The 14,161-nt window shown below is 40.9% G+C and overlaps 1 protein-coding gene across 2 annotated transcripts; it reads right to left on the minus strand.

The window, feature by feature from the left end:
- Positions 1–1,936: 1,936 nt before the first annotated feature.
- CDC37L1 (cell division cycle 37 like 1, HSP90 cochaperone) lies at positions 1,937–11,139 on the minus strand. 2 transcript variants are annotated; one of them, XM_054651951.2, is made up of 7 exons: positions 10,928–11,139; positions 9,358–9,498; positions 6,971–7,061; positions 4,888–5,003; positions 4,498–4,620; positions 3,493–3,648; positions 1,937–2,553 (listed from the first exon to the last, which is right to left on the minus strand). In XM_054651951.2, the coding sequence occupies exons 1-7, from the start codon at positions 11,030–11,032 to the stop codon at positions 2,452–2,454; spliced, it is 834 nt and encodes a 277-aa protein (XP_054507926.1). In that variant the 5' UTR covers positions 11,033–11,139; the 3' UTR covers positions 1,937–2,451. The 2 variants fall into 2 exon arrangements, with proteins under 2 accessions (XP_054507926.1, XP_054507925.1); XM_054651950.2 differs by having other exon boundaries at positions 9,358–9,639; positions 10,928–11,136.
- Positions 11,140–14,161: the final 3,022 nt, after the last annotated feature.

Consider the following 14,161-nt stretch of genomic DNA (forward strand, 5'->3'; position numbering starts at 1 on the left):
CATAAATTTCAGTGAACCAGGAGGAGGAGCGGGGGAGGAAATCTCATTATTTGACATTTATTTCTGCACCATCCAGTTTTACCCCCTTAGAAACTCAAGAAATAAGTTCTACTGTGTAATAGGTTGTTAGATCCACTGCTAAGGGTAGCAAGTCACTGTGCTATATTGCCCTTACTACCCTTGTATACAACATTCAGTTAAAAAACAACCTGAAGTTACTTGTTTTCCTTTAAGTTTCCTTTAATATTTAACTAATTATTAAGGAGGAGGCAGTGTTTACTTTCCCTTTCCTGGAGTATTTGTCAAGTTTAACCAGATGCAGTAGAAATTTGTATTTTTTGTCTCAAATTTGCATGTGGAACTACTCCTTGCTCTTCAGTCTTCAGACTGTTTGCAAAAGAAGGCTAGTGAATAGAAGTCATATGGAAAGCTACTTCTATGAGTGTATTTGTTATTGCATTGGTACTAATATTCTGGTTTATTCTGCAGACTTGGCTGTAGGCAAAACTGAAAATTACTGGAATCTATTTCCCAAATCACATAATAGTTAAGGTCGGAAAAAAATTCCAAAATCATTGAGTTCAACCTCTGACCATCACCACCCTGCCAAATAACTCACAGCACTAGATGCCATGTCCAGTCATTTCTTAAACACTCCCAGGGGTGGTGACTCCAACACTTCCATGGGCAGCCCATTCCAATGCTTGGCAACCCTTTCAGTGAAGGAAGTCCTCCTGATGTCCAACCTGAACTGCCCTGACCACAGCTTGAGGCCATTTCCTCTTGTCCTGTTACTTCTTAGCAGGGAGAAGAGCCAAACCCCACCCAGCTATACCCTCCTTTCAGGCAGTTGTAGAGAGTGATAATGTGCCCGAGCCTCCTTTTCACCAGCCTGAACAACCCCAACTCAATCAGCTGCTCCTCTCACAGAACTTGTGCTCCACAGCTACACCAGCTCCACTGCCCCTCTCTAGACACGCTCCAGCATCTCCATGTCCTTCCTGGAGTAAAGGGCCCAAAACTGAGCACAGGATTTGAGGTGCAGCTGCACCAATGCTGAGTACAGGGGGACAATCCCTGCCCTGCTCCTGCTGGCCACACTATTGCTGGCACAGGCCAGGATGCCATTGGCCTTCTTGGCCACCTGGGCTCACATTCAGTCACTGGCCCCAGCACCCCCAGGCCCTTTTCCTGTGAGCAGCTTTCCAGCCACTCTGTATCAGCTTGTGGCACTGCCTGGGGTTGTTCTGCATGAACTAAAAACTGGAGGTAGGCTATGAGCACTGAACTTTTGAAATCAATATGTCATCCAAACCTACATAAAATCAGGGCAATTCAGTAATGGATGAAGAATAGTACGGATACCATTACCTGAGGCATAAGCTGTCATTGCTAGTCTTCCAATTAAAGTATACATTTTTATAGACAGACCTGCTGTAATAGCAGCAAGTTAGAAAAGCACAGCAGAGTTCTGGAGTGCAAGATTCTGTTGTCTAGAAAATGTATTTGGATTTCCAGCTTCTTAAACAAGAAGCTTTTAATGCTTTTCCACTTAATGTTTGAGTTGACAATGTCAGAAACCCACTTTGGTTGAACAGCATATGAAGTAACATGCATGACACTTCCCTACGTGACTTGTAACAAAGCTTTTTGTTTAAACTGAGGTCTTAGCCTAACCCTTGTATAAGTTCCCTTCCTCAATGACTTCAACCACAACAAGACTTGGGTTTAAAAAAATAAATCTGAAGTTAGCCTGATGAACAAGAAGAGAATCAGACTCCCAGAAATCATACAACCCAGCATTCATTTGTAGACAAGTGTTGTTATGTTTTAGGATTAAACCAAGTTATGTTTAATGAAAGTACAATATAACATTTATATCCCCTTAGAAGAGGTAGAAAGCCAGTGTTTTAATCTAATCCATTCAGATCAGAAATACTGATACCAGATACTAATTTATTGCTATTAGTGATAACCAAATTTGAGAGCTTCTACTGTCAGCAAGGTAGCATGAATACAGTTGCAATCTCCAATATTCAGAGTAAAACATATCCACATCTGTAGTAAGACAATAGCAGATTCTACCAAGAATCTGCTGCTTCTTGTAAACATTGTATTTGTGCAGATGTTTAATTTCTAAAATCATGAAAGGCAAGGTTAGTAGCAGAAAACACATCCAGTTTCACATTCGGCAATATAAGAACCCTGCTCTTCAAGGACAACTAAAAACCTAGCAGCACATTTCAAACAATATTACAAGTTTTTTCTTAATTACCCACCCTTCAAAGTCCCTCCCCACCCCCCCAAATCAAATCAAAACAACAAAAATCTGACACGAAAAATAAAGTGCAGTACCCAGAAAAATAAGTGTCAAGAAAATAGCCATGTTTGTTTCTTTGGGGAAAAAAAAAAGGGAAATAAAAGAGTACTTGGCCTCAGTCTTAAAAAGTACTAAAATGTGTCCATCATTTTGGATTCTTCTTCATCTCTTTGTATCACAGAGTTGAAACCGCAGTCATCTGTGTTTATGGAACCTTGTAGATCTCCTGTGTTCTGCAACAGATGAAAAACTGACAGCTTAATGCTTCATAATTATATAGATGGAGGGAGAGAGAGAGAAACAAAGACTGTTTCCATTGTCCATCTTATGATGAGACAAATTTACAATAGAAAGGAAGTAAGATCTGAAAACATCCTCCACCCCTATTTTGTCACTGTGTCAAGATTTTTTTAAATTTGCTAGCATAGCTTGTATTTGGTCTTAATACTTCTAGCACCTAACTGCACATTTATATAAAATTCAGCTGTTTGATCTACCTTTGAGAGGTACTTTAATCAAATTATTTCAAACAAGTACTTTCAATTGTGACTCCTTACTAATACATAATTTTTGACAATCTTTTAAGTTGTTTCTTCATTACAGAATGTGGCCATAACTGGAACTGCAAAAAACACCTAAGCATACCCTTTTATAGGAAGGCTTTCCTTAAACTTGACTTCTCTTGCCCAGAGAAGTTGTGAGGTCCCTGGTAGTGTTCAAGGCCTGGCTGGATGGGGCTGTCTGGCCTATGAAAGGTGTCCCTGCCACGGCAGGGAGTTTGGAACTAGATGATTTTTAGGGTCTGCTCCAACTCAAACCATTCTATGATTCTGTAACTTACTTGACTGATCCCATGATTTTACACTGCTTGTGGTGATGACTGGGAATACAGTTCTAAGATCTGATCAGATTTATCATGCAGTGTTTATTTTAGGAATGAAAATGTAAAGGCAATGAACAAACATATACTTTTGACCTTTTGCTGATGCTCTGAATTCCAGCAAGTAAAAAGAAAGGCCATAAATGCCTTGTGTATTAATAACACTGCATGATATATCCTAAGCACTAGCAATTCAAGAAATAATCCTCTTTATATCTCAGAAAGGTACAGCTTCTCTAGTAGGACCTAATCCTGCTTTAGTTAAATTAAATTTTGGAAAAAATAAACCTACCTGGAAAAAAGATGTCCATTCTCCCACACAGCCAGGACTGACATTGAGATCATGGAGTAACATGGTTTGAAAGCCATGTGATTGTGACCAGATTCTCACTCTCGCCTTGAATGCCTCAAGTTCACTTTTAAAGGCCTCAAAGTAGCCTTCTCCTGTCTGCAAAGAAAAAAAAATGAAGTATTTGTTCTTTTGAATTGTAAGCTTACACAGTGCTGAAAAAAATCCAGGCAGTAATGACACGTTATACCTTTTGGGGAGTAACAACTGTGAACAACTCAGGGATAAAGTTAGTCAATTTAAAGTTATGTTTCATGCAGATTTCTTTTTAAGACAATCTGTAGCATTTATATGCATAAGTAAAGTAGCTGATTTATCTGAGAACATGTAAAACCAAGCCTAATTTTAGCCTGTAATTTATTCCAACTCAGAAGGTATCCTTACAACAGGTGCTTGTTGAAGCCCTTAGATCAAAAGTAAAGCACAAACTAACCCACATTTTAACTATACTAGTTTAGGCAACATTAAGATCCATTAGAGTCTTGAACAACTGAACAGTCTATAGCAAATCACAGTTTCAGTTTTCCCACCTTTTTCCTACGAAGCTCTGGATTGCCCTATTTCAGTCATGAGAAAGGGACACTTTATATAGCTGCCTCACAGTAAGGGGGAGACTTTGAAAACGTGTGTAATTAGTCAATAGTCAGACCAGTGTGAGATCAGTTCGTGTTTGCTGTTCTTACTTAGTTATTACTCGTCTGTGACACACCTGCTGTCCCCCAGCCGCATCTTGCTTTCCACCTACAAGCAAAATCCGCTAAGCTTTCATTAGCAGAACCAGAATTATAACAAAGTGGTCTATCTAGAAAATAATTGCTATCAAAACTCTTTCCCATAAGCCTAAATCAGTCAAAAATTTCTTTAGCCTCACATGGTTGGGAAGAAATCCCTTCTAAAACACTTGTATCGTATCAAGAGTTTCTCACATTATTACCCAAGTTGACTTACTTTGGCTTTTTGGAAAAAGAGACGAAAACATCCTCTTGGATCCACATTGCAGCTTCTGGCAATTTCTATAATAAACTGCATTACAACTGCTTGGTGTGCTACTTGCTCCATCAGAGCTCTTTTCTGAAAAAAAGTTAAAGTCATGATTTAAAGATATATTTCTAAAATTCAGCAGAATTTCCTTTTGTTCCAGTTCCTAAGCAGATGTGAACTGATGCTTACAGAAATAAGAGGACTCATAGTTAGCTATAACTAGACATAAATGTGACAATGCACTATCAATAAAGTAGAGAGGGCTGGAAGAACAGTTAAACAGCTAATGAATTTGGTCACATTTCTACTGTGCAAATAGGAAAATGTGTGCTTCCAAAGATTTAAACATCTTCATACCTGTTCAGCTTCTAGATGAAAACACCACAACATGAGATATCTAGATGTTTCTTCACATACAAGGTATGGGTGATCAGACAAAAACCTTTGACTATCATCCCATCTGCTCAGCATGCCTAATAAGAGAAACACAGTTAAGATATTCTAAACAGATAAATGATTTAATGCAGCAAGGAAATTACCTGTATTGATACCAAGTATACATAACAACTTGGCAATTTACTAACCTCAGAATAACAGCATGCAGCTAAATTTGGGGGTTTTATTTATACATCTATCAATGCTGAAAGAGCATCACTAGAAGGCATAATTAGTCTTTGAAGATACTAAAAGCAGATTGTAACAGTCATGCACTTCTAGTAATGCTGATAATTTATTTTTAATCAGTCCTCACAAGCTAACAAAGTGGTGCAAATATCTGTTAATTACAACACCAAATAGCTTAAAAAGTTTATGGACAGATATTTACATAAAGTGATTCTAACAAACACAAATCCTCTAAATGTTTGCAAATAAAAACACAAAGAACAGAACCTGTAATCTGTCAAAAATTAAAGCATATAGTTTGCTAGACTTTTAGAGAATTCAAATTAATTATACAAACACCTTGATCTCAAAAAACAAACCCAGTATTTCCAGTATTGGAAAGTTAATTAGAACTTTGAATGGCAGTATCATGGCACTAGCTTCAAGTAACAAGCCAAATGTAAAAATCAGAACTCAATACTCATAGCACTTCCAGTTGTCCTATCTCTGACAGTCATTATTGGCAACAGGTACCAGATGTACAGCTTCACCCGTCTATCAGCACGTAATTATAACAGGGCTAAAGATAATTCAATGGTAATGACCTGAGATGATCTTAATTCTAGCAAACAAATGCTGAAAGAGAAAGCAACAGGTTGTATTTCTTTTAGACTATTTTCAAGTTACTCTGTGCAAGTTCTTCATTGTTTTGAAGCCAGAAGAGGATCCAGAAGCAAGACTCATGCAATATAGCGGAGTCCACACTGCCCCTTGGCAGAGCTTCCCCTTCCAGAGCATGGAACAAGTGACTTCAGAAAGCATTAATGTACTGTGGCTTTCTACAATGGACTTATGTATCACAAATTAAAATAATAACATGGCTTTGAACTCAGGAAGTATTAAAAAAAATTACCTTCTGTAATAAGGTTGCTTCTTTAACAGTCTAATTTGAATTTAGACAAAGAGTAATTTTGCCCAACTCTCAGCTAGGAAGCCTACAAGATAGCCTCTTCTTTTTTTACCTGCTGAAATGCACAGCAGGAGAGATATTTTCTAATTCCAATATCATTACACTGAATAGTTAAGGTACTTAAGAGAACCTGTGCCTATTACTACTATTTGCATACTCTTGACAGTGTTGTGCCTTTACTTGATACTTGAAAGGCTTGCTAAGGTTAACAGGGCTCAAAGCCCTTTCTTTAAAACCGCTTTAAGTCCCCCAGAAGCCAAAAAAAAAAAAAAAAAGTAAAAACAACTTTCTAAGAACAACTGAATTCTGCCAATCCAGTCTTAGTCTTGATTGTTCCAGAATTCCAAATATGGCAATACTATACTATAGCACGAAACCAGCCCGAATGGCAAGCACTTCAGAGAACCATACAAATTTTAGATTACAAGATCAGCTTTGTGCTCAGTCGAGTTTAACAATTACGACAGAGCTAAAGTGACACCTAGTGGATAACTAAGTATAGTTTTAAACGCACAATCCTGAGCACACATACTCTCAGTGTAGGTGTTAACAAATATGTCCATTTAATCAGCCATTACCCTTATAAATTAACAGGTAACAGAAAATCATTTAATAAAAGATTTAACTTCATCTCCTTTAAAAAAGGAGAGAGTCATGGATGACCCATCCACTTTTATATACATGACTTATATGTCTAGGAATGTCCCCATCTTTTCCCACTTGTGTGGAATATCCCTGGAGTCCTGATAAAATAAAACTGAACAGTCTGTCACTTAGGTCTTTCATTTATTAGCATTCATTCTGTACAAGAAGGAGCAAACCAAAAAATTCTGTAGGAACCACAAGATGTTGGAAAAGCAGACTCACCGAAGTGTCTAATCTTTTGTTCATGTTTTTGCATAAGTGGTTCAGACACAGACTCATCTTCAATTTCTTTTCTTTTTTGATTAATAAAACTCTGCGGAAGAGAAAGATTGTACTATTACATAAAATCCACACATACTCACATACTGTTTAGTGACATAAAGGAGTTATTATACTTTAACATATTACTATTTAAATGGCTATGTTCTAATTTTAGAGTTGTATCATATTTGAGGAGGATTTTTTTCAGAAAGTGTCTTACCTAGTAACAGAATTTCAAAGTTTCCTTATAATCTCTGAAAAACTTCTGTTTTCATACAGGAACTTATTGATTTGTTAGTAATGAGAATCATGTACATTGCAGTCTGGATCAGGAGAAATTAGGAGATGTGATAGTGATGAGAAACTCATTTTTGCTTTTTTATATTATCATGTCTATTTGTAGCTGTGTAGCCTGTTATTGTATAGCTATATAGATTCATAGCTAGAATTTTACCTACTTGGTTAGCAAGAAAGACAAAATACATTCCTAAAACCTCAATCCTTATCTAGTTTCTTCTGAAGCCAAGGACAACACTCTACCATAAAGCACTAGAGAGGAATTGGGGCTTCAGAAGAGGGCATAGTACCTCAACATCTGTGTTTCTAATTGGACGTTCTTGTCAATTATGCTAATTTGCTACCCTTACAAAACTGTAGTTGCTCTAGGTCACATATGCACCTTCAGTGCATTTTTCAGCGTGTATTTTGGGACCCTTCACAAAAAGTTAACCACATTTATCACCTGACTGTGTCTGGCTTGTGACTTTAGGGCTCAGTAAAAGGCAACGATAGCTGTTGAAATTAAATTGTGAAATCAAAGATAAGATCCTACTATTAAAAAAAGCTCATGCTAAATAATTTGTATTACAGTAGACAGTATTAGAGGCAAACTAACACTTTCATATTCTGGGTCGGATTGGACATTTAAAGACCAATGAGTTTCAACCATCCCTGCCCAGGCAAGAACATCTTCCACTGGATTAGGTTGCTCCAAAACCAGTCTAATCTGACCTCTGTTGCTTCTAGGGATTGGGTATCTACAGCTTCCCTGGGTAACTGGTTCCAGCATCCTGATATCATAATAATAAAAAAGAATCTTCCTTACATCCAATCTAAACCTACCATCTTTCAGTTTAAAGCCATTCCCTCTTGTCCTGTCAGCACAGCCTGCGATAAAAAATGTTTTTCTCCCTCTTTCTTATAAGGTCCCTTTAAATACTGAGAGGTCATATGAAGGTAAATTAGGGCTTCCTGGATCCTTCTTTTCTTCAAGCTAAACAACCCCAGCTCTCCCAGCCTTTCCTCACAGGAAAGGTGTTCCAGCCCTCTGATCAGCTCTGTAGCGCTCCTCTGGAGCTGCTCCAACAGGCGTTCCTTCTTGTATTGGGGACCCCAGAACTGGGTGCATTACTTTGGGGTGGGTCTCAGCAGAGCAGAGGGGCAGAATCCCCTCCCCGGCCCTGCTGCCCACCCTGCTCTGGATGCAGCCCAGGACACGTCTGGCTTTCTGGGCTGGGAGTGCCCATGGCTGGGTCATGTCCAGCCTCTCAGCCACCAGCACCCTAAGCCCTTCTGGGCAGGGCTGCTGGGATCTGTTCATCCCCAGCCTGTGCTGAGACTGGGGGTTGCCCTGACCCAGGTTCAGCACCTTGCACATGGCCTTGTTAAAACACATGAGATCCCCGTGGACCCACTTCTGCATCTTGTTCAGGTCCTCTGGAAGGTTTCCTTCGCATCTAATACTGCACCACTCAGCTTGATATCATCTGCAAACTTCCTGAAAGTGCACCCAATCTGTCTGTTTAATTTTAATAAAGACAATAAATAACACTGGTCCCAGTACAGACCCCTGAAGGACACCACTGGCCCCTGGTGTCCATTGGACTCCGAGCCATCGACCACTACCCTTTGCATGCCACCAACCAACCACTTCCTTATCCACCTAACAGTTCATCAAATCTGTCTCTCTCCAGTTTAAGAGAAGGATGCTGTATGAGACCCCATCCAAGGCTTTGCAGAAGTCCAGATAAATGACATCTGCCACCCTTCACCTGTCCACTGATGCCATCACCTCGTCACTGATAAGGCCACTGAAGAATTGGTCTGGCAGGACCTGCCCTTGGTGCACCTGTGCTGTCCTGAACCACCTCCCTGTCCTACGTGTGCCTGAGCACAGCTCCTAGAAAGGTCTATTCCATGGTATATTCCATGACCTTCCCAGGCACAGAGGTGAGTGACATATTGTGTTTTTGTTCTGTACAAGACACAGAAGACACTCAGAGACTATTAACAACTGGAATGAACAAAACAGGCTAGCTTGCTTCCATGCACAATGATGTAGGTCATACCTTATTAAAAACTTCTTTACTAACAGGATCTGTGTTCCATAGATTCTGTCGTTCCCTCTGGTTTAGCGCTTCTTCTTTTCTTCTCCACTCTTCCTCCCTCCTTCTCAACTCGGCAGCTTCAGTCCTTGCTTGAGCAGATTCCTGATCAGAGGATTCTGAATTATGCAGTGCTAAATTACCAAATTTTTGCTGGGCTTCTGCTAGGTTCCAGGTGCATTCTACAGAGTGCTTCACAAACTCTCTTTCTTTTTGGCAGGCTAATTCAATCCCTTGGCTGTATGTCTGTGAGGAAAATCAGACATGGTATTTATGGAGAGAAAATTGTTGATTTACCATTTCTATAGAAGCAGACTGGCCTAAATTCCAAAGCTAATAATAATGCACCTGGAAGGCACCTTAGATATGCAGCATTATAATAGCAGAAGTGATGAAGCATGGCAATGTACAGCTATGTCTTCTAGAAAGAGATTTCCAATTCAAGTCACCCTAAGTTTATTAAGTGTATTTGCAGAATCATGGATCATGTGCTGCTATCAGTAATAGTCTCCAGACTGCAAAAATACTTTTGACACAGCTGAAATCCCTCTGGCTGTCTTAGGGCTGGAACATTAGCAGCAGCCAAGTGTGAGAATACTCTGAATATACACTTCTGATAAGGAAGTATTGGGCTTACAATGTCAGATCACAACAGTAAAGTAACTGCTGCTCCCTGCATTTCAGTATTAGTACCCAAACAAATGGCCAACATCTTCTCTTGAACTGACACAAGAAGTGGTATTTAAGTTATAAAGCGGCCAAGGCCCAGCACAAACACATGCTCCTTCAGGTCAAATCTGTTGCGGATGTCACCACTCATAACTGGGAGAGAAAAGGGACATCTTAAGCAACCCTATTTATATTATTTCCAGGTGTGTGCTCAGAATTCACACTCACTAATATGCCAAGCCTTTCTCACCAAGAGTGAAGAAAAATGCATCCATATGCATTAGTTCCTCAGCCTTCCACTGCCACGTTATGAAATCTGCAGTGCTGATAGCCTCTGGCAGGGGCACACGAAGGACAATTTGTGAAAGACTATCTGAAGGAAACTTTAACGCAAGTAAATCAAACTTATTGTCCCAACTTTGTCTGAGAACTACAGCATTTTTATTTCTGCAGTAACAAGAAGAAAATTCCACCGTTGGAAAAGTAACGTCATGGCAGCTGCTTGTGAGACCACACAGAACTCCTTACAACGCGTTTATAAATCGCCGCCTCGCCCTGGCCAACAGAGAAACACACCGCCTACCTATCAGCTCCTTGGGCACGGGGACGCTGGGATAACTCAGCCCAGCTCCTTCCGCATCGCCTGCCCGCGGTGGAGCTGCTACCAGGGCGGCCCGCCAGACCCCACCTGTCCCCACCGGCCCTCGGAGCCCCGGCGGGCGCTCCGGCACGGCCCCGGCTCGGCACGGCGACCCCGCTCCCGCCGCCGCCCCTCCGCGGGCCGCGCCGCCCAGCACCGACCCGCACCGCGCCCCCGGGCGCCAGACGCGGGGAGAGGGGCCGGGGCTGCGGGGTACGGGCGTACCTGCACCTCCGGCAAGCGCTGGCGGAAGGCGGCAGCCTGTGTCAGCTCCTCGTCCTCCTCCTCCGGGGCTCCGCCGTCCCGGGAGCGCGGCAGCCACAGCGCCATGCCCGGTGCCGTCCCGGCGGCGCGACCCGTTCGCCGGAACTGGGGTAGCGACACTTCCGCCGATGGCAGCGAGGCCGGGAACACCCGCCCTCGGCGCGTCGGGAGGAGCGAGTGGCGAACGCGCCTCAGGGGCGGTAATATAAAGGCAGCGGGGCCGGCGGGGCGGGCCCTGCCGCGGGTCCGCCTCGGCCCCGGCTCCGCCCCGGCCCCAGCTCCCGCCCTTGCCGTGGGTGGTGCCTCTGTCCGTGTCTCCGCCTTTGTGCCTGCTTCGTCGCGGTCTCTGCCGCTGGCCCTGTCCTGTGCTGTCAGCTGTCCGTATGCCTTTCCCTACTCCTGCCTTTTCCGTGCCTCTGGAAGGCCGCTCACCTTCCTGCAGGCTGCTGCACGGCCTGGCAAACAACCACGTGTGTGTGTGTGTACATATATATACGATCCTTCAGTCCTAAGAGCTCCTGGGGTGCTGTCTAGGGTGTTGTAATAGCTTGGCTCTCATCTGGGAATGGAAGTTAGCATATAATGAGGCCATACCTTTGTGATAGCGCCCCTGCAGAGATTAAAATGTGCCCTCGTTGTAGCCCTACTTTTTTACCCATGGATTGGCTGTTTAGCTCTTCCTCCAAACAGAAGGTGCTGACTGATTCTTTGGGGGTCGTAGGTGTAAAGTTTGCAAGAAAAATACGCCAGGAACTTCAGATTAAATGGGAAGGTAGGGGACCTGTTGCTGTGTGTTGTTTATATAACAAAAGGATTACTGCTGTGGCCAAAGGGATAATACTAGTATGTTGATCGCAACAGTCCTCATCAGATAAAAGAAAAAGAAAATTATGGTTTTCATCAATCATTTTCTTGTAATCAAATGTTTCTGTGAAATGCTAAGGCCTATGACATTTAGTCCCTGTTACATGGGACAATAAAAGCCAAAAATACAAAATGAGAGAACTCCCAATGATAGCTCTTAACCTGGCATTTTGAGGTTATCAGGAATAACACCAAGGGCCACTGAGTCCGTTCTGAGATAGGGTCCTGCAGACCTGGACTGGTGCACATGCCTAAGACTAGACCAAGGAGTTTCATGTGAAAGTATTCTTTTCTTTCATAAGGGTACATTTCCTGGTGTGTTTCTGGCTGAGAAACCAAGATATTTCTCAGTTTGTGCATCTTGGATGAACACAAAAAGGCAGAATGAATGCCTTCCCCCTGTTACTCCTCTTGTCTCATAAGGTGTGCTTTGAAAAGGTGTCTTTGGTTTGTTGTATGTTTTGGGATAGAAACTGATGTCTCAAGTCTTGTATGAGGTATAATTCAGGTGTAATGTTATTTATCTTTACAAGTGATAAGTTATTCTTGTTTCACATGTATCTCAGCATAATAAGATGCATTATTAGGCCCATTCCTCAAATGGAACTGTACATTTCTTTAGGATTTTATGATCTGGAATGTTGACATAAGTGATAATGAGAGGTCATCTCCAACATGGACAGTTCTTACCTAATATTAGTAACAGCAATAGTCTATATGAGGGTAATGAAGTTATTTTGATTCAGATATGATTGATCTGGGATCAATATGATGCCCTAATTATAATATGGCTATCATCTGTTGAGCTTTCTGTCTGTATAGAAGACATATAATGTAAATGAAGATCTAAATAAATGATGGACGAGTGGTTTTAGTGCACTTTTACATGTCACTCAAACACCTGGAACTGATCATAAGAGGAGTGTCAGTGTTTTTCCTGTACCTTATTGTATGTTAATGCATGTTGTGTTTCAAGATTGCTTTTTAAAAAATGGTGTAAGACAGCATGCCTGTGGCTACTGACAAGCAAGCCCATGCTGAAGCCATTTGCAAAACAGGTATGCAATAAGTTTAGAGGAACAGTATATTTCTTATCTATTTGATCCAAAGTCTTCTTGATAGTTTTCCAAATTACTCCTACTACCTGTATGTTTCTCAAAAAATGTTTACATCTGGCTCTCAAGAGGCTTTTCTTTGAGTAGCATGATTGCTTTTCCTTTCCCCTCTGGTTGTTCTTGACACAAGTGGAAAACCACACATGGAAACTAAACTATTATTCTCATTAAGGCCTTTTCGCAGTCTCAAAACAGATGCAACTCTGAACACATAACTCTTTGATCTCTATGCAATGAAACCCCACAGCCATGTTATGACCAGAAGTGGGAAATATAACCCACTTCCAAAGAGTAGTTTCTTATATGTTTACTTAACGCTAAGTAATTCACATGAAGTAGGTCTTGTTAGATAAGTTCATCTTTTTTCTTACCACACATTAGGGGTTTTTTGTGCCTGTCACCTTCATTAGTAGGTGTTGACAAACAGTGAAGTAGCACATTTTCTTGGAGAAAACATTGCTTAGGTCAGCCCTCTTTAAAAAAGACTTGCTAAAATATTGTCTGAAAACACTGCCATCATTCAAAGAAGGACGTTAATGCCTTAAAAAAAAAAAGAGTAGCAAATATTAATAAAACAAGAGGAATGCAGCTGAATGCATCTTCTCTAAATAGGTAGAATGTCTGACTTTTGTGCCCAAATAAAATCAGTGGTAAAATTCCAATTTACTTCAAAGGGGCCAGAATTTCATTCCAAGGTGTGCAAAGAGCATTTGAATAAGACATAATTCATTGTAGCAAAATAGACAAGAGCTAAAGGCTGTCAAATGCATTCGAATTTGTTTCTTAAAAGGTATTTCACAGGTGATATCTTAACTGATTTTGTTTTTATAAGACATTCAAACACACTTTACATAATACACAGAAACATAAAGGAAGACTTCCTTACATTTTCTCATTTGTCCATAACCTCTGTGGAGAATTACTGTCCTTTAAGGTGTTTAGAGTTACAGCTTTTAATCTTTTAATTTGGGATGTGTCCTGTAGGATTGGCCAAGAATTCAAGTGTTTTTCAAACATATATTTCCTAATTGTGGTTCTTCTGGTTTACAGTTCAAAGAATTTTACTCAGGGTACTGTAAACCTGATATTTTTTCCCTACAAATTACAGGCTGTTCTTCTGTAGAAGTCGATGCCTATATGAATGAATATGAAATTTCAGCTTTGTTTTTTACAAAAGATTGTGTAACTTAAAAAATGTAAATCATATCCTAAAATA

The sequence above is a fragment of the Agelaius phoeniceus genome, chromosome Z (assembly GCF_051311805.1).
Source record: "Agelaius phoeniceus isolate bAgePho1 chromosome Z, bAgePho1.hap1, whole genome shotgun sequence".
Lineage (NCBI taxonomy): Eukaryota > Metazoa > Chordata > Aves > Passeriformes > Icteridae > Agelaius > Agelaius phoeniceus.